This window comes from Apium graveolens, chromosome 8 (assembly GCF_009905375.1).
Source record: "Apium graveolens cultivar Ventura chromosome 8, ASM990537v1, whole genome shotgun sequence".
Lineage (NCBI taxonomy): Eukaryota > Viridiplantae > Streptophyta > Magnoliopsida > Apiales > Apiaceae > Apium > Apium graveolens.
The window spans coordinates 208,812,313-208,837,449 of NC_133654.1; the positions used below are offsets into that span (position 1 = coordinate 208,812,313).

General features: G+C 34.2%; 1 protein-coding gene across 1 annotated transcript; it reads right to left on the reverse strand.

Annotated features, from left to right (window-relative positions):
- Positions 1-18,140: 18,140 nt before the first annotated feature.
- Positions 18,141-20,383, reverse strand: LOC141680291 (uncharacterized). The gene is made up of 5 exons (XM_074486557.1): positions 20,011-20,383; positions 19,791-19,931; positions 19,556-19,630; positions 19,103-19,395; positions 18,141-18,791 (listed from the first exon to the last, which is right to left on the reverse strand). Exons 1-5 carry the CDS (start codon positions 20,381-20,383, stop codon positions 18,141-18,143), a joined length of 1,533 nt encoding a protein of 510 aa, XP_074342658.1.
- Positions 20,384-25,137: the final 4,754 nt, after the last annotated feature.

A 25,137-nucleotide genomic window follows, 5' to 3' on the forward strand; every position in this document is an offset into this window, starting at 1 on the left:
AGAATCATCCTCATCAACCAACCTAGTACCAGCTGTATCTTTCTTTTCTTGTACTTTATGCTATTTTTTGGTCCAAAAAACCTTTTTCACTCCACCTTGTTTCTCCAAAAATTTGGGTGATGGTGAACCAACTCTTGGACCTGATTGTCTCTCAGATACATCAGTCTCAGCTAGTGATTTTGATTTTATAACTGATTCCTTTTGAGAGAAATCACATATGAGAGACTGTTTAGATTTAGGTTTTGAAGGTAAAACACTTGGGTCAGGAATAGGGTTGGATGTGCCCTGTTCCAGAGTGTATGAGTTAGGGTATCTGTGAGGAATTTTGTTAGACAAAAATACCCATATATCTCTTGGTATTACTGTACCTCTTCTAAAATTATCTTTCCTTTTATCTAAATCAATCAAAGACTTTGAATTAATTTGAAAGATCATTAATAGTTCATCTTTCTCAAAAGTCACATCGGGTATGAGATATGTAAAATTCAGTTGTAAAAATCTAATACATCCAACTACATTCTCCTTATCACTCAACCTAGCTATCAGGAATTGCAATATAGTATTTCCATAATCAAAAGCGTACCCTTTTAGCAAAGAATTCCCTAACTGTAGTGAAGATAAAGGTAGAGCATCAAATTTAGATAACTTATTGAGAAATGCTCTGTTTATACAGTCAAAGTAAAAGTTCCATTCCTTTGTGAGATTTGTCCTTAATAGCTCCCTGGCCTTGGTAAACTTGGTACCGTGGCCTATTTCTCTTACCCATTCAAACAGAGTAGTAGTTGGAGTCACAATAGGTGTCTTCCCTCCAATGTAGGCAGCTTCAATGCCTTCACAATCATATTGGCATTGTCTTCATAATCATTGTTGTCATATGTGAACAAAATCACTCCTCTTTCAGCATCAACAGAGGAATTATCCCATATTTGCATTACCTGCTTAAACCAAACTCTAGAAAGAGCAGTTAAAGTATAACCACTTTCATTTTCAGCTAAATAATCTTGAATCATCTTAAAAACCTGATGAATATCAGTATCATGCAATGGGGCTATGAAATTAGTTGCAACAAAAGGTCTTGTAATTAAACACATATTTGGTGGCAGTGAAGGTGGAGACATAATTAGTGGTGGCCATTTTGAAAATTAGGGTTTTGTGACGAAAAACTTGAATTCGAATTTTTTTAGAGAGAATGGAGAAGATGAGCAATTGTGTGTATTATGTGTAATATGAATGTGAATAGTTTATCAATTACTGATAGTATCAGTAAAAGAAAGTAAGACAATAATACACGTGACATGTTTTAATTAGATGGCATTATTAGTGGAATATAAAATGTGTAATTCTAGTTAATGATGCACGACTTTTAAGGAACATATATGTGTTAATGTGCCTAATAACTAGCAATTGACCTTCCATATTAATCCAAATTACAAATGGCTATATAGTTATGCAAAAAATAATTCTCAAATATACTTAATTAAATCAATTATTAATCAAGAAAAATAATTGAACAAAATCATAATATACTCACAGTCAGTATTTGACATTATTAGGATTTGATTACCTCATCAGGATTTGACACGTCAGGATTTCACATACCTCATCAGGAATTGACTTAGTGTGTCAGGATTTGACTGATACATTCAGGATCTGACAAATCATTTTCTTTCATAGCCGATCATTCTAAACTCATGTATTAACTTTCCAAATGTTGCTTCTGGCAATGGTTTGGTGAAGATACCAGCTACTTATTGATCAGTTGGAACAAAGTGAAGCTCAATTGTTCCTTCCATAACATGCACCCTAATAAAATAATATCTGAACTGATATGTTTTGTGACTGAGTGTTGCACTAGATTATCTGTCATAGAAATTACACTTTGATTGTCACAGTAGATAAGAATTTTTGAGTAAGAAAATCCATAGTCCAATAGCTGATTTTTCATTCAAAGAATCTGAGCACAACAACTGCTAGGTGAAATATATTCAACTTCAGCTGTAAATGTTGATATTGATTTATGTTTCTTGCTTTTCCATGTAGCCAATCTTCCACCCAAATACTGACAGCCACCTGAGGTACTCTTTTTATCAATTTTGCATCCTGCAAAATCTGCATCAGAATAGCCAACTAGATTGAAATCTGATTTTCTTGTATACCACAAACCAAGAGATTGAGTCCCCTTAAAATATCTCAGAATTATTTTAACAGCAACCAAATGAGGTTCTCTAGGCTTGGCCTGAAATCTTGCACACAAACAGGTTGCTTACATAACATCTGGTCTATTAGCAGTTAGATAGAGTAATGATCCTGTTATACCTCTATAGGCAGTGATATCAATTTCTTTACCTTGGTTAGGATCTTACTTTGTAGCAGTGGCCATTGGAGTTGTAACAGTTGTACTTTCCTGTACAATGAATCTAGTCAATAGATTTTTTGTTTACTTAGACTGATTAATGAAAATTCCTTCATCAGTTTGTGTAACCTGCAGTCTAAGAAAGTAACTCAACTCTCCCATCATTCTAATTTGGAACCTTGACTTCATAAGATCAGAAAATTTCTTGCACATCTTGTTGTTAGTTAAACCAAAAATAATGTCATCAACATAAATTTACACCAAAAGCAGATCACTATCTTTATTCATGTAAAATAAGGTTTTGCCATAGTACCTCTTTTGAAACCACTTTCGATTAGGAATTTGGCAAATGTTTCATACCAGGCCCTTGGTGCTTATTTGAGTCCATATAAAGCTTTTTCAAGTCTGTACACATGGTTTGAAAATTTTGGATCAATGAAACCAGGTGGTTGCTCAACATACACCTCTTCTTCTATCTCTCCATTCAGAAAAGCACTCTTAACATCCATCTAAAAGATTTTGAATTTTTTGTGTGCAGCATATGCCAAGAGAATTATGATAGCTTTCAGTCTTGCCACATGAGAAAATGTTTCATCATAGTCAATGCCCTCTTGTTGTGAATAGCCATTTGCAACAAGTCTAGATTTATTCCTGATTATAGTGCCATATGAATCTGTCTTGTTTCTAAAAACCCATTTAGTGCCAACTACTGATTTATTCTTTGGCCTTAGAACCAGTTTCCATACTTTATTCATTTCAAACACATTTAACTCTTTTTGCATTGCTTGAATCTAATCAGCATCTTTGAGTGCATCCTCTACTTTCTTTGGTTCCTCCTTCGAAAGAAAGTTGTGATAGAGGCATTCATGCTCAGTTGCACTCCTTGTTTGAATAAAAAATTTAGGATCTCCAATGATAAGATCAGGTGTGTGATCTTTTGTCCATTTTACAGCTTTTGGCAGTTTAGTCCCATTTCCTGATGTCCCCCTATGTTGGATGCATCATTTTCAAGTGAGGCTCCCCCTGTATCAGTGCTGTCAGTCTTGGATCGAAAAGGGATTCTATTTATGGACTGTTCACCAAATTGATCTTGATGCCCAATTGAATGATCACCTCCTGATGAGCTATTATATATTATACTAGAAGAATTTCCGGTTGATCCAGTATTTCCTGATTCATCAGTACCATCAGGATTTGATTCACTAGAGTTGTGACTACCGTGATGTTGCTCCCCCTCAACATATGCATCTGGAATAATCAACTCTAGATCAGGATTAGTATCATCATCAGGATTTGACTCATAGTCAGGATTTGACTTATCATTAGGATTTGACAAGTCATCAGGATTTAGAACTTTTCCAGACTTGAGATTTTTATTGGCAAATACAAGTTCTTCATGTTCTTCAATTCCAAGAATCTTCTTATCATCAAAAGAGACATGAATCGATTCAACAATTGTTCTAGTTCTCAGATTGAAAAATATATAGGCTTTTGATTCAAGATATCCAACAAATATACCCTCATCAACTTTTCTGTCAAATTTTTCAAGCATTTCAGGATGTGTTCTAAGAACAAAATACATGCATCCAAAGATGTGAAGATGCTTCAAGCTTGACTTGTTTTCTTTGATCATTTGATAAGGTGTTAATCCATGTATGTTAATTGGAGTCAGGTTCTGAGTATAACAGGAAGTGTTGGCAGCTTCAGCCCAAAAGTATGTTGGTAGATTAGCTTCCACAAGCATAGTTCTTCCAATTTCAATTAGTGTTCTATTCTATCTTTCCACAAATCCATTTTGTTGAGGTATGCCAGGAGCTGAAAACTGTTGAGAAATTCCCTTGTATCTGCATAACTCATCCATCATGCTATTTTTGAACTCAGTTACATTGTCACTTCTCAGAATTTGCACTTTGTACTTTGAACCATTTTCAAACAGTGTAAAGCAATCCAAAAGAACATTTGCAGTTTCATCCTTACCATGCAAGAAAAATATCCATGTAAATCTAGTATATTCATCAACAACAACTAAAGTGTACCTTTTCTTGTTGATTGACATGACATTCACATGGCCAAAGAGATCTAAATGTAGCAATTCATATGGCTTTTTGATGGATGATTCTGATTGCTTTTAAATGAGGTATTTCTTTGCTTGGCTTGTTGTCATGCATCACACAAACCATCAGGGGAGTAAAATATGTTTGGTATAACTCTTACCAAATCTTTCTTCACCAATTCATTAAGATTATTGAAGTTGAGATGAGAAAGCTTCCTGTGCCAGTTCTAACTTTCATCTACTGATGCTTTACTTATCAAACAGGTTTCAGGTCCATCAGTATTTGCATGAAGTTTGGCTTCATAGATGTTTCATGTCTATATCCTTTGAAAAAAACTTTCTTTGTGACTTTATGACTACTTCATAATGAGTATCATAAAACACAACATAGTATCCTCTATCAGTAATTTGATTGATGCTCAACAGTTTGTGCTTCAGTCCTTCTACCAGATCTATATTTGAGATGATGACATTTTTAATGATTATATTGCCATATCCCAGTGTTTTTGTTACATTGCCATCACCATAGGAAACAATTGGGCCAACCTTCTCCTCATATTCTGACAACATGGATTTATTTCCAGTCATATGTGTAGAAAAGCCATTATCCGGTACAAGCACATTCTTGTTGTTTTCCTGTAATAAAAAATATGGAAATCAGTTAGCATTTTTAAGAACCCACACTTGTTGGGTTCTTTTTAACATCTTATATAATTTGCAGCAGAAGACTTCTTGTCATGATTTGAGCCATCAAGATTTGACCCATCAAAAATTGCTCTATCAGGATTTGATCCATCTGAATTTGTCTTGACAGTTTTAACTTTATAAGATGTATGCACATTCAATTTAGCAGTTCTATTTAAAATCTCAACTTTATTGAATTTTGGTAAAGGATCATAATTGTTGTGATACAAGCTATAATAATTTTTACATGTGTAAATAGAATGCCAAATGCTACTACAGTGAAAATAAAGGTTATGTGGTTTGTAATTCTACCACTAATATCAGACTCAGGAATTTTAGTGGCTTTCCTTTTAATCTTCCTGCAATCAATAGCATTATGATTAGTATTACCACAGTTAAAACAAAATTTTCTAGGAGCATCAGGATTGTACTTATAATTGCTTTCTTTATTTATTCCCTATTTTCCATTTCTACCTCTTTTTACACTAGATTTGTGAGTCCTTGAAGTCACTTCACAAATTTTCTTTTCTAGTTGATTTTTAGAGAAGACCTATATTTTTATCCTTCTTTTTCTTTGACTTTAAACTCAACTTTCTTCGTATCAGGAACTCTTGAAGTAGAACCTACTTCATATACTAACTTCACCCTGTTTTCATCAATATTACAAATTTCACAGGTGTTGTGTTATTAATAACTTTATTGATATTCCTATAAGTAAATTTATTATAACCTAGACATTCTTTCCATTTTTTATCACTAATGAAGTTATAAACTTTTCTACCTGAAGTCATCCAGGTTTTAAACACTTCTCTTTCTTTCTCAAGCACTTCTTCTAGCATGGCATATTTGATGTGCATCTGAGCTTCATTGTGTGTGGCCTTTTTACATGCTTTTTTAGTTTCATGCATAAATACAAGCTCAGCTTCTAAGTGATCATTTCTTATCTTAGGTTCTTTATTCTCAGCATTTAGACTATCATTTTCAACTGACTTATTCTTGAAATTATCATGCAAAGTATATAAGAAAGTTTTTAATTCAGACATGTTATTAGTATCAATAGGGAAAATAACTAAAGGTACCTTATCAGTTCCTGACACATCCTCTCCATGAGTTGCCATGATTGCATAACATTCATCATCATTCTGAGTTCCTGATGTGTCCATCCAGTCTTTGTTAGAGTTTGATGTGAACAATGCCTTTCCAGTTGACTTGGGGCACTCAGTAGCCAGATGTCCCCTTTTATTGCAGTTATAACAAGTCACCTTAGCCTTATCTAACTTCCTTCTCTTGGTGTATTATCCCTCATTCTTACTAAATTTGCCTTTTCTATCACCAGAGTACTTTCTGTTAAAACCACCTTTTCTTTGTGGTTTTGCAAACCTCATCCTTCTAAAGTAATTCACCAGCATTGCATCCATTTGAATAACTTGAGGATCATCTAATTCAATCTCAGAATCCTCATCAGTATCTGTGTCAAGATCTGATGATTCATCAGTATCTGACTCTTCCACAATGTTCCTTCTTCTTGGCCTTTCATTTATCTTTTCCTTGCGTTTATGAGTTTCGGCATTTAGAGCCACAACCTTCATTTACTGACCCTTCCTATTTTTCCTCTGTTGTATCTCCAAGTCATGGGTTTTCAACATTCCATACACTTCATCCAATGTCAGTAAATCAAGGTGATATTGATGCCTGATTATAGAGGCTTGGGTATCCCATTCTTTAGGAAGAGCTCCCAGAAATTTGGTGTTTGAGTCTTCCCTGTCATACTCTTTGCCAACCAATGATAGATCATTTAACAGTATCAGGAATCTATCATAATTGTCAGTAATTGATTCATCAACCTTGGCATCAAACTGTTCATACTGTTGCACAAGAACAACCCTTTTATTTTTCTTTATTGCCATTGTACCTTGGAACTGTGTCTCTAAAGCATCCCATGTCTCTTTTTGCAGCCTTGCAGGCAATCACCCTGTTGGACATCATATTGTCCAAACTGTTGTGCAGAATATTCCTGACTTTTGCATCCTTAAGCATTGCAGCCTTCTCAGGTTCTGACCATTCTAATTTCTCTTTCCTGATGTAGTGTTCAAGAACAGTTGGTGTCATGGACACAACCTTCTCAAGATAAGGAGGTAATTTTCTTATAATATCAACATATACATCATCAATAACTTCAAGGAACATCAACATCGTTACTCTCCATGTAGAGTATTCAACTTTCTTCAGGATAGGAATTTTAATGCTTTCATACTTACTTCCAGACATTTCTGATATTTTTAAATTAACAGTTAATTTGCTGCTCTGGTACCACTTGTTTCCCAGTAAAGTTAATTGTTTAAGGGGGTTGGATACAATTAACTAAAAAATCAATTTATCACAGAAGTAAAGTAATTATAATAATAAATAGATGAATCGAATAACAGTTTATATTGATCTTTAATAAACTGCTACAAAACTCTCTCAAGAAAAATATTCTTAAGAGCTTTTAGGTTATGAATAATGCTCAAGTTAAGCACACCGCAAAGTGATAACCTATTTTGTGTTTATATATCCAAAGATACACAATCAATCCCTACAATTACAAGATATATTATAGTATAAATTGTTTAGTTTCTATACATATCTAAATCAACAACTATGATCCTATAAATCAACAGATTCTGATTTATTCTGTAGCCATGACTTATCCAATCATATCCTGACAGTCATCATATCCTGATGCACATCCTGACTGCATCAGATTCTGACGCTTGACAAATCTTGACTGTCAGATAGATCCTGACTAGCTTCATATCCTAACTCCATAGCAGATCTGGATTCCTGACATAGACAATTTCCAACAGAAGGCGAATCATCTGCATCAAAATCTAAGGTACCTATCCTAACCACTATTGATTTGAATGTCTCTCAATATAAAGAAACTGTTAAAAAGTTGAGCATGGAAATGTTTCACATTCACACAAGCATGGTGGTTGTCACTAAGGAAATTAACAGATTAACTAAAGTGAATGAGGAACGTTCAAAAGAGAATAAAAATATAGAACTACAGCTTGTGAACTTAGAATCTATTAAGCAAGAAAATGAATATCTTAAAAATATGCAAAATATGCAGAGGAGATATAGGTTGTACTAAGAGGAAAGATTGAAAAAAATGAACGTAAACTTAAGTCATTTAAAAATGCTTCTGAATTAGTTGTCCAATATCATGAAAAGAATAAACCTTCTGCTCATGTTACCATTGGGCTTGACTATGAGGCTAGGTCATCTATAAAAAAATCAAACTGAAAAAGGCAAAGAAAGTTTGAACAAGGAAGTTCCCGTTGTGCTTTAAAAGGTGAATGCACCATTGTTCAAAGCATGTGAAATGAATTTTAGTAAAGAAGAGCTCATCATCAAGCAAGAAATTGTATATGAGGATGAAATCAACAAAAGTGTCAAATCAACTACCAACACTGAAAGTGAGAAAAAGCCTGAGACTAGTCCAGTTCTCAAGAAACCTAAAACTGAAGCAAAGAATGAAGGCATGGGGAAGAAAAAGAAGAAAATAAATAGAAAAATAGGAGTTAACAAAAGCAACAACTATGTTAGGTCACGACGTATCGTAGAAGGAGGGGTTGAATGTGATATTAACTAAATTAAAAAATTCTTTCCGAATGAATAACAACTTGCTGATTGTATTGATGACTTGATAAAAACTTGTTGATTGTCTTATAACCATATGTTTGTCCTGCTAACGGGTTGTTGTTTGTTACCGATGACACTAGAACAACTTGTTGTTTGTCGTTGTTTAACTCATTCTTTTGAATCTTTTGCGGATAAATAATTTAGTGTTTTTTTAGTGGTTCCGTGTTCTCAAGAGTGAATAGTGTTTAGGAACTTAAAATGAAGAACACAAGATATTCATTGAAATATATATTCATATATAAATCCTCGATGGGTTGCTACACCCCGGTTAATAAATTAACCGACTACAATCCAAGAACAACAATGTTCTTGCTTCTACAAAGATTTACAAATTAAATCCTATACAATATTTTACAAGTTTCATTGTCTAAGGATTTAATTACCGGATAACTATTACAAAGCTCCTTAAGAATATTCAAGTATAAAAATGGGCATTATAATGTTTCTCCGGTGAGAAGATTAACGAATATAACTTTGAGAGTATGTCTTCCCTATATCTCTTTGTTCCATTTTTTGAGCTCTCGTGAGAGAGATGAAGAACATGAGCCAAGTAAAACAATTAATGACATCAATAAATGTTGCTGCTCAAGACATTGGTTGCGCCAAGTATGAAGTTTAGGACATAGAATCTTCAAACAACTTGCTGACTTGCGCATACAAGGGATCAAGCTGAATGCACTTGCACCTAGAGGGGGAATGAGGAATTCTTGCCTTAGTTTTTGAGGCTACTTGCGCCTACACGAACCAAGGAAAGATGTACTTATCCCTAGAGGGGCTTTATGCCTTGGAACTTTCAAACAACTTGCTGACTTGCGCCTACAAAGGATCAAGGTTAGTGCACTTGCGCCAAAAGGGGGCAATGAGGCATTGTTGCCTTAGTTTTTGTGGCTACTTGCGCCTACAAGAACCAAGGAAAAATGTACTTGCACCTAGAGGGACTTTGTGCCCTAGAACTTCCAAATAGCTTGCTGGATGGTGCCTACTAGCACTAGGATTGACCATGGTGGTGCCTATAGAGTTTCATGACTTAGTTTTTATCACCATTCATTCTTAGTTGCGCCTACTATGTAGTGTGTAATTAGTAGTTGCGCTTAAAGCCATGTAGATAAGGATTTTGTCTTAGTTTCTAGAGGCTTCTTTGTATAACAACTTGCTATTTGTATGTCACATCTTGATGTTTGCTCATATCAGCTTGCTGTGTGCATCATTTTAACATCCTTTTTTTCATCTTGATTAATCTTCCTTCTTCTTACCTAACCAAGTCAAAAATTCCAACCTAACAATTATTCTATAGTAATACTCAGATCCCTCTCACGAACCGCTAACGTCTAATGCAACTTGTCTAGTTTACAGATGACTAACTTTGATTCAGGTCTTCGTATTATAGCTTTGATTAAATTTTTAAGCTTTCAACAACTCTATCGCTTCGAACACTGAATTTTAATAAACAAATGTACTTTCAATGGAATTATTTCCGGTACTTAGACAACGTCTTCATTGCTACTACAATCTTGAATAATTCATTCACTATTCTTCACTAATGTTTAAACATATAGATGAACTCCTTTGAATGAATATAACTTCAAGACTGCAACTGTCTTCTTTAACCATTGTCCATACCCTGTCTTCAATTCTTTAGATTCCTATGCTTCGATCGCTGTCTATCTTCAATCAATGCTAATACACTGAAGTCTTCTGGTGGCACTTTTACACTGAATCTTCAACATTTTCGAAACCCTAAAAATCTTTAAAGCTTATTCTTCACTGACGCATGAACATATTAATGACTTCTTTCAGTGACCTGTAAACAGAACTCAAAACTTCTTCTAATATTTTGATTCTTTGTATTTTCCTTGTCTTCAATTCTTCCTGATTTCTTGTGTAGACATAGTATTATTTACCTGTCATGTTAATGTTGAGTTGTCACGTCTACTATCTATACAGCTTCACAATCTCACCAATAATCTCCCCCTATTTAATTGTTAAACCTAACAAAAAAATTAATAGAGAGGATAACTCAATAACAACTAGAAAAAGTAAAGTACCGGGACTTATAAATAATGCTATTGGTTTTCTGGATTAAATTCTGCATTTCTAGATTTCTTAGGTAACTGAAATGAAAAATGCTTGTTCCTATAGCAGTGAACTAATCTTCAAGTAGTATCATCTTCAATTCATTGGTTCTTCAAATCTATGCGAGATAACTCTTCATATTCTTAAAGTAATCATCATCAGCTTCTATTGTACTACCATATTTCCTTGTCTGAAAAACATATATCTCTCGTGCTTTTCCCCTTATGAGAGATAACTTCTCCCCCTAAAGAAAACAAACAGTGATGAACCAATACCACTTCTTCTGATCACTAGAAAATCACCTTTGTTTATAACTTCTCCCATTTAATAGGACATCCGTAGTATAGAACAATGGTGTGGTGTACATTTACTTCACCTTTACATTTTCCTGCCACTTCTCCTCCTTGGTTGAGGAATCCTCCAATATTTCTTATGTAACACTTCTTCCCATTGGAATAAGAGAAGGAGGTATTCTGTTGTCTGAAGGAGTTCCCATATAGCACTTTGTTTAAAAAAATAAGTAGCAAGTTATACTCTAATCAACTATGCCATTTAAAAACTACAACAATGGCTTCACCGTTGATCATCCTGTCAACCAAATTTCATGACATCCTCATACCTCCCAACTGTTTAAAAACAATTGTTTGGCCCCAACTATTCGATTGATAGGTCTCATCTTTTTTATTCCAATATATGAACGTTAGATCCTTAAGAGTTAGATACCAACATAAACAAATATGAGTCTTTGAAAAATAAAGTTGAGTCTTTAAGAATCATCATCCGGAAGACCGAGCATTACGAACCATGTTTAGGGAAAGGGAACGGGATTTGGCATTTCTCTTTCTTCCTCAATGTGAGTATATGATTCTATTTTGTGTACCTCACAAGTGTTTCACTCTTCTCTCCACTCGTGTTTACACTCATTTTCACAAGTGTATCATTCCTCTCATAGCTCCAAAATCCAGTTGTACCTACAAGGAAAATCACCTTATCCCATCCTTAAGGAGGTCACAGGTGGTGCAATGAGAATTCGTAAATCCCCATTCTTGTTAAAATCATCAGGTGAATCTAAGCCATAATCTATAAGTTGTTAGTTTCCCATTGAGGGTTCCAGATTTGAACTCTGGGAAGGTAAACAATGATCCAAAGAATTTAGCATAAAGATCAAAGTTTCCTTCTAATGTATATGAAGACATTTCCTTGTGATCAGGTAAATCTGAATCATTATCATGTTTCCGATCTGCGCCTATGTCAAATCCAATATCCGCAGATGCATCCATAGGATTTAATCCTGGGGAGGTAAACACCGACCACTAATATATGGCTATTGGATCAGTATCCTTTCCTAACACCTGTAAATGCAATTGATCCATTAAAGAATCTTGAACAATTGAATATGACCTTAAAATGGACGAAACTCTTGTTTCCGTTAACTCTTCCTCTGTGTGCGTAATCTCTCACATTGTGCATCAAGAATTATTTATGTTTGAGGTGGTGACACTACTTCAGATACCCTGGCCGACAAACAAATTTTAATAGACGCACCCTATTGAGAGGATGAATCTAATAACTATTTTTGTACCTTTTTAGCCATTACATCTTTTTGAGAAGATGTATGGGGGCTAGCAGTTTCCTCAGTTTTAATACTACTCGACTTTGTAGGAGACAGAACTGTTGGGTTGACCTCAGAACCTTCCTTATGTGGTGCACTATGGAACTTTCTCCCTTACGCTCATTCATACTTCATTTTAAAGGTAAGAGACTGTTGGTTGGTTCTATTTCCGTGTTTGTCCTTACAGTCTGTGATAGTGGTTGTGGGTTTTCAACCTCATGACTATCAAATGAAAGAAAGCCATTAGAAGCTGTACATGCATTATCATACAGATAAAATGCATTTTGAATCTATAATGAGTGAGAATCATGCATTTAATCTTTTGAGAGAAATGATGTATAATAGTGACTTCAAAAAGATTTTTATGAAATAAGTAATCACCACTATAAAAAAAAGTTTGATTTTTCTCTTAAAACTGTTCGAGTGCACAAGTCTGTATTTATGCATAAAAAAATAAATAATCATGTCTTTGATTTGAAAACGACATAGATTAATGACCTAGCAATATTAAGAAGAGAAAGAAAGATTTTGTCTTTTAATATGAATGAGTTTTTAGAAAAGCATTGATCACTTAGGGTAAAGTCTAAGCAATTCTCATTCATGTCAAAAGCTCCATAATTTTTCTTTATAAAATTATAATTAACAACATTGTTTATTGATAAATAATCTTAATAAGAATGACTATGCTGCTGATTTCAAATTATAGTGAATCTGTCAGATATAGAAACACATATAAACTCATTAGAACTTAAAAATCTCATAATTATCCACAACGAAATATTAACAATGTATTATTGAGTGATACTTGTCAAGTATTTTAGATACCAATAATTATGTTGCACTTTATTTTATTATAATTTAAATTATGAAACTGATTTGGCATTGTATTGTCTATCATCATATTTTAAATTTCTTAAAATAAGGTATCAACGAATTAAACACGAACTACCTATCAAATAGACATTAACATTCAATTTCATATACTATAAAAATTTTAACTCCCAACAACTGTAAAATCTCAAGCAATATTGGTTCGATAAATAAAACAACATTTAGCAAGATTGTCTTGTTTGCAATCTTAGAAAAATATTCTAAGTTTCATATACTTTGATCCATTGAGTATTGCATCTACATCAAAGTATTTAGGAATTTGCAAATAAGTATAAAAATTATTCTAAGTAGACAACATATGATTACTTATAATAAATCATCAAACACAATAACCATAGTTATACTTAAAAGAATTTACATACTTAATATATTAGTATTAGTGAGTTGTAGATAAGGCGTTGCTTACTTAGAGGAGTTCTAAGTAACTTCACAAATATTAATACTTCACAATTAGTTCGTAATTAAAATCTTAACTAAATATCATTTACTGATATAAGTCAAAAATTAGAACACAACTAATTATGCTACAATCATGATTTTGATTTCAGTGAATTCTGGAGATATAAACATTGCTAAATTCACTAGAATCAAACTCTTATAATTAATTAATAACAATTTAGTTACAATCAATATACTAGATATCAATTGTCAACAGATTTAGTTATAATTAATCATATTGCTTATTTATTTTTAGTTAATTTGAATTGTGAAGCAAATAAAATTATTGATTGCTTAAGTTTCCATATTCCAAACTTACTAAAATAAATAATAAATAAATAAATACTAAATATCTATTAGTTAGATATTAGCACTAAACTATTCATTATTATCCTTGAATAATTATCAATAAAATATAAGAATTATACACATGGTAATTATTTTCTAGATAATTAATAATTTTAGAAATACTTCCTAAACATATAAAATATTGAGAGTTTTATACACATGACTTAGAAAATACTTCAACTTCCAATATTAGTAATTTTAAAAATGAGCATTGATCACTTAGAATAGAGATTTTAAATATTATCATTAATACTAAAAGTGTCACAATTATTTGTAAATGATACAAATGATTATGTTGCATATTATTTTAATTTAATTTATATTCTGCTTCTGCAGTTGATGTGGAAATTGACTTTTGTTTCTTGCTAAACCAAGAAACCAATCTTCCTCCAAGAAATTGGCAGCTTCCATTAGTGCTTTTCCTGTCTATTATGCATCCTGCAAAATCTGCATCTGAGTAACCTATTAGCTAAAAATATGATTCTCTAGGATACCACAATCCCAGATCAGCTGTACCCTGAATGTACTAGAAAATTCTTTTCACAGCTATTAACTGAAGTTCTCTTGGATCAGCCTAAAATCTTGCACAAAGACTGGTAGCATATATGATATCAGGTATACTTGCAGTTAAATAGAGTAAAGAGCCAATCATACCTCTATAGTTAGTCATATCTACTGATGAACTAGTATCTTTATCTAACTTGGTTGCAGTGGCCATGGGAGTGGATGCTGTTGAACTATCTTGCATTCTAAACTTCTTCAATAAATTTCTGGTATACTTGGATTGACAGATAAAAGTACCTTCTTCATTTTGCTTGACTTGAAGTCCCAGAAAATAGCTGAGTTCTCCCATCATACTCATTTGATATCTTGACTGCATTAGCTTTGCAAACTTCTCACAGAGTTTGGCATTTGTAGAACCAAATATGATATCATCAAGATATATTTTTACCAAAAGTAAGTCCTTTCCATGGTTGAGATAGAACAGTTTTTTATCCATTGTACCTCTGTGAAATCCACTTTCCAGAAGAAATTGAGCTAAAGTCTCATACCATGCTCTAGGAGCTTGCTTAAGGCCATAAAGTGATTTATCAAGCCTGTAGACATGATTTGGAAATTTTGAATCTACAAAACCTGGAGGTTGTTCAACATAGACCTTTTCTTCCAATTTTCCATTAAGAAAAGCACTTTTCACATCTATTTGAAAGACTTTAAACTTTTTGTGAGCAACATAAGCCAAAAAGATCCATATAGCTTCTAATCTAGCAACTGGTGCAAATGTTTCATCATAATCAATACCTTCCTATTGAGAGTAGCCTTTAGCAACCAGCCTTGCTTTATTCCTTGTAATTATGCCATCACTGTCAGTTTTGTTTCTGAACACCCATTTTGTGCCAACAACTGATCTGTTCTTTGGTCTTGGCACTAGGGTCCAGACTTTATTTCTTTCAAATTCATTTAACTCTACCTGCATTGCTTGCACCCAATCAGCATCTTGAAGAGCTTCTTCCACTTTCTTTGGTTCAGTCTGAGATAGAAAAGAGTGATAAAGACATTCATTTGATGTTGCAGTTCTAGTTCTGACACCTGCTTCAGGATCTCCAATAATTAAGTCAGGTGTATGTGATTTGGTCCACTTCCTTGCAGATTGAAGTTGACTTCTAGAAATGGATCCTCCCCCATGATCCATGTTGTCTCCATCAGCATTTTCTGATGCTCCCCATGTAGTTATGCTCTCTGAAAATTCAGAATTTGACTTGGATCCTTCAGGATTTGAAGTATTAGAGCTTCCAGAATTATCAGAATTTGGCTCATCAGAGCTAGATGAATTAGAACTTGAAGAGCTAGTGATAGGTTCTGCTGCTTCTTGAGAGTCTTGAGATGTGGTAGGATTTCCAGCTTGCTCCCCCTGGACAGGTGCATTTTCCTTTGGAGTTGTTACCACAGATTCAATAACATCAGTACTTACAGGATCAGAGTTTAAGTCATCAGAATTTACAGAATCAGAATTTAAGTCTTTATTTTCAAATCTCAGCTGGTCGTGATCATTGAAATCTTCAAGTCCAGTAATCTTCTTATCATCAAAAGATACATTGATAGATTCCATGACAATCCTTGTTCTTAAATTGTAGACTTGAAGGCTTTTGTGGAAAGTGGATATCCAACAAAAATTCCTTCATCAGCTTTTAGATCCAATTTTGACAGCTGTTCAGGATGAGTCTTAAGAACAAAACACTTACATCCAAATACATGAAAGTATTTCAGATTTGGCTTTTTTTCTTCACCATCTCATATGGTGTTTTTCCATGCTTGTTTATGAGTGTTGCATTCTGTGTAAAACAAGCAGTCTGTACAGCTTCAGCCCAAAAGTAGGTTGGCAGCTTTGCTTCATCAAGCATAGTTCGTGCAGCTTCAATGAGAGTCTTGTTTTTTCTTTCTACAATTCCATTTTGCTGTGGAGTTCCAGGTGCAGAAAATTTCTGTTTGATTCCATGCTCTTTGTAGAACTCTTCCATGATTGAATTCTTGAACTCAGTGCCATTATCACTTCTTATAATTTTAACAGAATCTTTGACCAACTTATCCAGCTGTCTGACATGATCAGTTAGAGTAGATGCAGTTTCATTCTTCTTGTGCAAGAAGTACACCCAAGTGTACCTTGTGAACTCATCCACTATAACCATAGCATATTTCTTCTTTGCAATAGACATGACATTGACTGGATCAAATAGATCAACATGCAGTAGATGATAAGGCTCAAGAATTGATGACTCAGTTTTGCTCTTGAAAGAAGATTTTCTTTGTTTTGCCTTTTGACATGAATCACAAAGGCCATCAGGAGCAAATACTGATTTTCTCAATCCTCTCACAAGATCTTTCTTTACAAGCTCATTTATGTTGTTGAAATTTAAATAAGAGAGTCTTTTGTGTCAATTCCAGCTTTCTTCAATTGATGCTCTACTCAACAGACAGATTGCAGAACCATCAGAATTTGTTGAAAGTCTGGCTTCATAAATGTTACCATGCCTGTAACCTTTCAGAACCACTTTGCATGTAGAATTTCTTACAACTTCACAGTGTTCTTCAAAGAAATCCACATGATAACCTCTGTCACAGATTTGACTCATACTCAGCAGATTGTGTTTAAGTCTTGAGACAAGAGCTACTGTTTCAATGATAACATTCCGAAGATTAATATTGCCATATCCCATAGTTTTTCTCATGTTGCCATCTCCATAAGAAACTCCTAGGCCAGCACTACAAGAAAAAAGCTAATAGACATCGGTTTCCCCGTTAGGAATTCCCTAGTGATCACATGTGACTTTAAATTTTTTTCCCACGCGCTTTCTTCACAATTACTTTGTGCATTGCGCATACCCCTCGAGTACCTCCAGAACTTCTTATCACTGCACCAGTTGAGGTAACTGTGGGTTGCTCAGACTCCTTCAATTGAGCTTCTGATGCCTCGGGTTCATGATTATCACAAGTACCAGATGCTCTAACCTCGGGTTCTGATGCATTTTCTGTTTTATTTTCTGAGCCTGTCTTTGCTGATTTCTTTTGCTTTTTCGGTGCCATTTATCTTGTCTTCCTTCAATATGGACAAGCTATCAAAATTAAAACAAGTACACAGTTATGCTATAATTCCACAATATTATGCAAAATTTAAGGCTAATTATTATGAAAAATACCTAGATCTCTAACATAACTTCAAGGCTAATTATTATGAAAAATACCTAAAATTTAAGGCTAATTATTATGAAAAAGAAAAATAATTATAACATTAAACTTAAAGCAAAATCAAAACATTATAATGAAACAAAGTGCAAGTACAAGTCATTATAATCAGGGAGCCAAAAAGGTGCAAATACACGTAATTCTATCACATAATACAATAATTATAACTACAAAGTGTAATCAGGGAGCCAAAAAAGAGAGTTCATTGAAATTAAATTTTAATACAACTAATTAAACAAGTACAAGTCATAATAAATATAATTCTATGACATTTTCACCCAAATATCCTCTATATTTTGTCTTTTATTGCTAACACTTGCATCATCATCACAAGTAGTAGGATCACACATAGGGATATCATAACAGAATGGAGGAAGATTCCAGGAGGTCTCTTCTTCCACATCTTTATTGTACACATCATGATAATCTCGAGTTTTTGACGATAACACAACTGACCAATTCACATCATATGGAACCTCGACATAAAAGACTTGGCTGACTTGGTCCACAGAGGCAAATTTGTCCTGTTTGTGGCCTGGTCGATTGAAGTTCACGAGCGTAAAACCAAGATCATCAGAATTGACTCCTCTATCAGTGGCTGCCCATGTACACAAAAATAAAGGGGCCTTGAATGCGTGGTAATCTAACTCCCAAATTTCTTGTACAATCCCATAGAATGTTAACTCACACTCTACGGGATTTACATCCTTAGCACTAGACACTTGGACTGTCCTAGCAACTAATGAAACACCACTATTTTGAACTACCCTAGCATTATCTCGCTCCTTCGTATGGTAACGGACCCCGTCAATAATATAGCCTTCGTACGTCAGCACTGAAAATGAAGGCTTTCCAGCCAACCATCTAATTGTTTCAGACACGGCTTCAGAATTTTCCCTCATTTTTATACTTACCTACAAGTAAAGTAAGGATGCATAAAAGTTAATTTCAATTAAATGCACGACTTGCATAAATTTGTAATAAAATAAAAAAGAATATAAACTAACTTTTTGTTGAAGCCAATCGGGAAATTATCGATTGTGCTCTCCTAAAAGCCACTGTACACTCTTCTTTTTTCCTTGGTAAATTCTTTCCAAGTGATCCTTATGCAATCTGAAAATATTGCAAGTACATAGAATGAGCTGCCTACTAAAAATAACTAATACACATATAAATATTTTACTTATCGAACGTATGGTTCCACTTTAGGATTATTAAGAAGGACCGTGAGATGTGCCTCATCTCGTTCTTTTTCGGCAACAGACTTCATTGTCACACGACCTACTGGACCGGAAAACTTGTCATCATCTTTCTGAAGACCTGCAGTTCTACTACTCTCGCTAAAGAACCCCGTGCAAAACTCAGCTGATTCTTCCTTCAGATAGCCTTCATCTATACAACCTTCCGGATAAAATCGGTTTCGGACATAGCTCTTTAATATTTTATTAAATCTTTCAAATGGAAACATCCATCTATAAAAAACTGGTCTGCATAACCGCAATTCCCTTACTAAATGGACTGTGAGATGTACCATAACATCGAAAAATGATGGAGGGAATATTTTTTCCAACTCGCATAAGGTCAAAATCAAATCTGCTTGGAGTTTACTCAATTTTGACACATCTACGACTTTGTTGCACAAGGAGTTGAAAAAAAAGCACAATCTTATTATACTTACCCTCACATTTTTTGGAAGCACGGAACGAATACAAACCGGTACTAACGGCTAGAGTAGAATATGGCAGTCGTGCGACTTCAGCCCATACAACTTCATATCAATCACTGATACACAATTTCTGATATTTGATGCATGTCCATATGGAAGTTTCATATTGGACAATGCTGTCAACATAGTTTTTTTTCTTTTTTAGACAAAGTAAAAGGGGAAGGAGGTAAGTATGTCCTCTTTTCACCTATTTCAGGAGCTAAATCAGTCCTTACACCCATATCAATCATATCAAGACGAGAGGCAACATTGTCCTTAGTCTTGTATTTCATATTAAGTAGTGTCCCAATTATATTATCGCACACATTCTTCTTGATGGGCATAACATCTAAACAATGACGCACGTGGTGAAATTTCCAATATTCCAATTCAAAGAAAATTGATTTCTTTTTCCATGCATACTCTACCTTTTTCGCCTTCCCCCTTCCCAAAGATAAATTCAAATTGCCGTTGTTGCATTAACACTTCTTCTCCGCTAAGTGGCTCAGGTGCGTAACCAAGTTCATGTTGTCCATCAAATGTTATCTGCTGCCTCCTGTAAGGATGATGCTCATCTAAATACCGATGATGGTCTGGATAACACATTTTCCTACTATAACTTAAATATCTAGCGACAGTATTATCACCACATACTGGACAAGCCTTATACCCCTTATTTATACATCCTGACAGATTTCCGTATCCCGGAAAGTCGTTTATTGTCCACATCAGAACTGCCTTTAAAGTGAAGACATATTTGCTATGTGCATCATACACATTCGGTTCCCCTTCCTCCCACATTTTTTTTAAATCATCGATCATTGGTTGTAGTTATATGTCAATGTTATTTCCAGGCTCATACGGTCCAGAAATCAATGTCGATAACATCATAAACTTCCTCTTCATGCATAACCATGGAGGAAGATTATACATTACTAACATGACCAGCCAACAGCTATACCAATTGTTTAATCCATTGTTGTGTGGATTTATACCATCGGCCGCTAATCATAAGCGTATATTTCTAGCCTCGCTACCGAACTCGGGCTACCTACAATCTACATTTCGCCAAGCAGGAGAATCAGATGGATGACGCATCTTTCCATCTTTAGATCGATTCTCCGCATGCCAACTCATTAATTTAGCAGTAGCTGCAGATTTAAACAGTCGTTTAAATCTAGGGATTATCGGAAAATACCACATCACTTTGGCTGGAACATTAACCCTAACTTTACCATCTTTCCCAATATTCAGCGAGAAAGATGGCATTTGGGACACTCAGATAAAGACTCGGCAGCTGGTCCCCTGTATAACACGCAGTCATTTGGACAAGCGTGGATTTTGACATACTCAAGTCCTAAATTAGTTAAGGTTTTCTTAGCTTCATACATACTACCCGAAAGCACATGTTCTTTAGGAAGGAAAGAGCCAACAGATTCAAGAAGATCGGTAAAGGCTTTATCACTAACTCCAAACCTAGCCTTCCAATTATGTAATTTGAGGACCGACTCTAGTTTAGTGCACTCGTTTCCCTCAAAAAGAGGTTGTTCCGCATCAGCAACATACCTCTTAAAGTCATCAGATTCATTATCCCAATCTTCATCATCATTATATGTTGCTTGACATACATTATATGTTTCTGAAGGGGGTGTGGGCTTTTGAGCAGGACAAGTACTACCAACTGATGACTTAGTACTACTAGCAACCCCTTTTCCATACCAAATCCAATCCAAATATCCTAAACTAAAACCAGGTTCATAAAGATGACCCCTGATTATCTTGATAGTAAATTTTTTGAAGTTAACGCAGCGTGCATAAGGGCACGGTATTTTTTTTGGGTTTTTAGCATTTTCCTCGGCAAATATCAAGAAATTTTCAACACCAATCTCATATTACAAAGAATCCCTATCGGCTTCTATCCAAGACTTGTCCATATAAAACCACCTGGTATATCACTAAAACTTCAGTCTTATAACTTATATGATTAATATTATTTATTATATTCCTACTCTTTTTTTGTACCACTATCTAATTTTAAAATAAAACAAGTAAAACATAAATATCAAACATAAAATAGGGTAACAATTGACAAAATTGTTATCAATGTTTTTGTACCACTATCCTAATTCATTGCTAACAGAACAACACTGAAAAACAGAGAGATACAATTAAAACACAATTATCATATAAGTAATTACAGATGTCAAAACAAAGAGATACAATTAAGCACAATTAAAATTAAACAAATGTAAAATCAAAACTAAAATTTACTTGCAACAAGATAATTACAGAGAAATATCCACCTAGTATAAAATAGGGTTTCAATTTTAAAAACCCCCAATTTTCAAATCTAGGGTTTCAATTTAAAAAACACACAATTTTCAAATCCAGGGTTTTCAAAATTCTAAATTAATGGTTAACATGCAGGGTAATTCAAGTTTATAAAAAGAAAAAGGAGGAGAAATAAACCTAATTTGAGTGCAAATATGAGAGTACAAAGAGTGAGCGCAGTTGCTTTGGTTGAGTAGATTGCAGTAGCTGCGAGAGGTCGGAGAGAGTACGACCGAGACCACGAAAAAATAATGGCGAGACTCCGGTGAGAGTTTGAGAGCGAGAGAGAGAGAGAGAGAGAGAGAGAGAGAGGGAGAGAGAGAGAGAGAGAGAGAGTTTGTGTGTTTTAGAGAGAGGTTGAGACGGACGAGAGAGAGAGATGGTGAGAGAGATGGTGAGTGAGAGAGAGGGAGAGAGAGTTTGGGTGGGAGAGAACCGGTGACGGGAGAGGGAGAGAGAGGTTGAGAGATATTGACGAGGGAGAGAAAGTTTGAGAGAGAGAGGGCATTTTTAGTTTTTAGTTTAGATTTTTTTTAATTAATTTGTCTAAAGAGAGGGAGAGTGAATTCGTTAAGGGGGAAAAATTGGCTAGGGGGGAAGATAGGGGGTTTTTCCGTGTTCATTTTTTTTCAAAATATAGACATTGGTTCTAAATAAAGCGATGTCTATTAACAACATAGACATCGCATTTTCGCGGGATGATGTCTATAACTTTTTAGACATCGGTGGCACATTCGACCGATGTCTAACATATGATGTCTATTCACCTTTTTCTTATAGTGCAGCTTTCTCTACAAATTCTGAGAGCAGGGCTTTATTTCCAGTCATATGTCCTGAACATCCACTATCCAGTACTAGGATGTTTTTCATGTTGCCCTGCAATGACAAAGACCACTAATGGTTAGTTTTAAGGACCCAGACTTGCTTGGATCCTTTGGCCTTTTTAAGTTTGTTAGCATTAGCAGCGGATTTAATATCAAAGTTTATGCTAACATGCTGTTTATCAGAACTTATATCAGACTTTACACTAGAAGGAATTAAAGCAACTTTCTTCAAAGAAGGTTTTATTTGATAATAATCATAGTATAAACTATGATATTCCTTACAAGTATAAATGGAATGCCATAAACTTCCACAATGAATACAAGGATTTTGTGGCTTAAACCTAACAGACTGACTCTTAACTCATGACTTAGGAGGTAAAGAGTTTATATTCTTATTCTTTCTGCAAAAAGAAGCAAGATGGATAGAGTGTCCACAGTTATAACATTTCTTTCTAGGAGCATTAGGAATAGACATATAATTATTGCTTTTATTCACACCTTCCTTTCCATTTCTATTTTTCCTAGCTACTTTAACCTTGTTGACATTCCTTATTTCTTTCATCTTATGTTTAAGCTGCTTCTTTATCATTAAGCCTATGTTGACTTCACCTGTTTTATCCTGTTCTAATTTGTCAGAAGTTGACTTCTCCTTAACTTCTATCACAGACTCTTTCATCTTTTCAGAATCAGACTTTACAGTTTTAGCTACAAACTTAACAGGATTTACCTTTGGCTTAACAGTTTTTTTAACAACAATTGGCTCAATTTGTTCAGTTCCTTTTTCACTTTTATCATCTCTATAACCTAAGCCCTCTTTCCAGTTTCCACTACTTAATAAATTCTGAGTTGTTCTGCCAGAGTTAATGAAAGAGATGTATCCTAAGTCCAATCATGTATGATGATTTAGGAATAACTTTTATGTAATCTGTTTTGATTTTATTGATATTAATAAAAGACTTGTTTTGGTTTTATTGCAGGCTTTATCTATTTAAGTGTTTAAATAAGATATACCATAGTTTAGAGTAAAGCTTTTTATGGATTATGATGAGATCATAATAATGAGACCTAAAAGATGATAACTCTAAACATAAATATTTCCTGGTTGTATGATTACTAACCGGTAATTAGTAATCTGCAAAGATCGATACATACTATGCTTGCTTCATTATGAAGGATGTCTGTTCTCATAGACATTTGTGTGGTGACACTATAGCTAGTATGTAGGTGCTTATTATAGAATAAGTTCACTGAACATGACTCACACAGCTGAACAACTGATGGAGTTCACTCACGTGTCAGCAGTTGTTCATATTGTGATTGTTGTACAAGTATCCTTAGACTTGAGGACATCATAGTCATCTTGTGTACACTAAACTATGCTTTGGTTTAGTTCTTAGTCTCCAGGGACAATTATAAGGGCTCTACTGGGTATAGGAATTTGTACACGAAGATAGTGTATGATCAATAAAGGATCTACCCCTTCCAGTGAAGGAAGAGAATGTTCAATGTTGATCCACTTATGTTAGTTCAGGAATCTCTGGCCAGAGTGAATGAAATTAGAAAGGAGTTTCTAATTTACATTAAAAAGAACTAAGCATAGTGAATGGGAAAGCAAATGATTAAATAAGATAGGCTTGACACAAGTTCCATGCCTTGTATTTAATCATGACATTGCAGGGTAGAAGGAATTGATTGTACGGTAACTACTCACTGAATAGATTATTGGTATTCTAAGCACTGAATTCGTATTATCCGGATAGTCACGATATGCTGAGAAGTATCCCTCACGATGTAGAATATTTATGATTAATTTATTAATTAATCATATTTAATGAATTAGAGAATTTATATAAATAATGATAAAATAGTTTTATTATTATTTATTTCTACTACCGGCTTAATATTGAACCTACAGGGTCACACCATAAAAGAGAATGATTTAATGGTGGAGGAATTAATTAATAATGGATGGTAATTATTTATTTGTGAAATAAATAATTAATTAACAGAATTAATAATTGATTAAATGAGATTTAATTAATTCTTAATATTATTAATTAAGAATTTAATTTTGGAAATTAAATCAAGTGAGAGAATTATTTTTCTAAAGTGTTTAAAAAAGGGATTAATGATTAAAAGGTGTTTTAATTATTAGTTAATTGGTTAATAAGAATAATCAATTAAAGGGTTAATAATAATAATATTTTATGGAAAATTTTCAGCTGAAAATTTTGCCTATAAATATACTATTATAAACCCTATTTGCCTCAACCTAAATAATTAACCCTAATTCTAAAGTAGAACAAGAGGGAGGCAACTAATTCTCTCAACCTCTTCCTCCTCCGTCACATTGTACTCTTGGTGGATACCGGTGGAGTGCTTCACACTTGAGGAGCATCT

Excerpts from the sequence above, each read along its gene's own strand:
- LOC141680291 (XM_074486557.1), bottom strand. The coding sequence starts at position 20,383 with ATGTGGGAGGAAGGGGAACCGAATGTGTATGATGCACATAGCAAATAT. Across the intron at positions 19,932-20,010 it reads GAAGGGGGAAGGCGAAAAAG|ATGTTATGCCCATCAAGAAG; the intron begins GTAGAGTATGCA and ends GTCATTGTTTAG. Across the intron at positions 19,631-19,790 it reads TGATTTAGCTCCTGAAATAG|TCGCACGACTGCCATATTCT; the intron begins GTGAAAAGAGGA and ends TATGGGCTGAAG.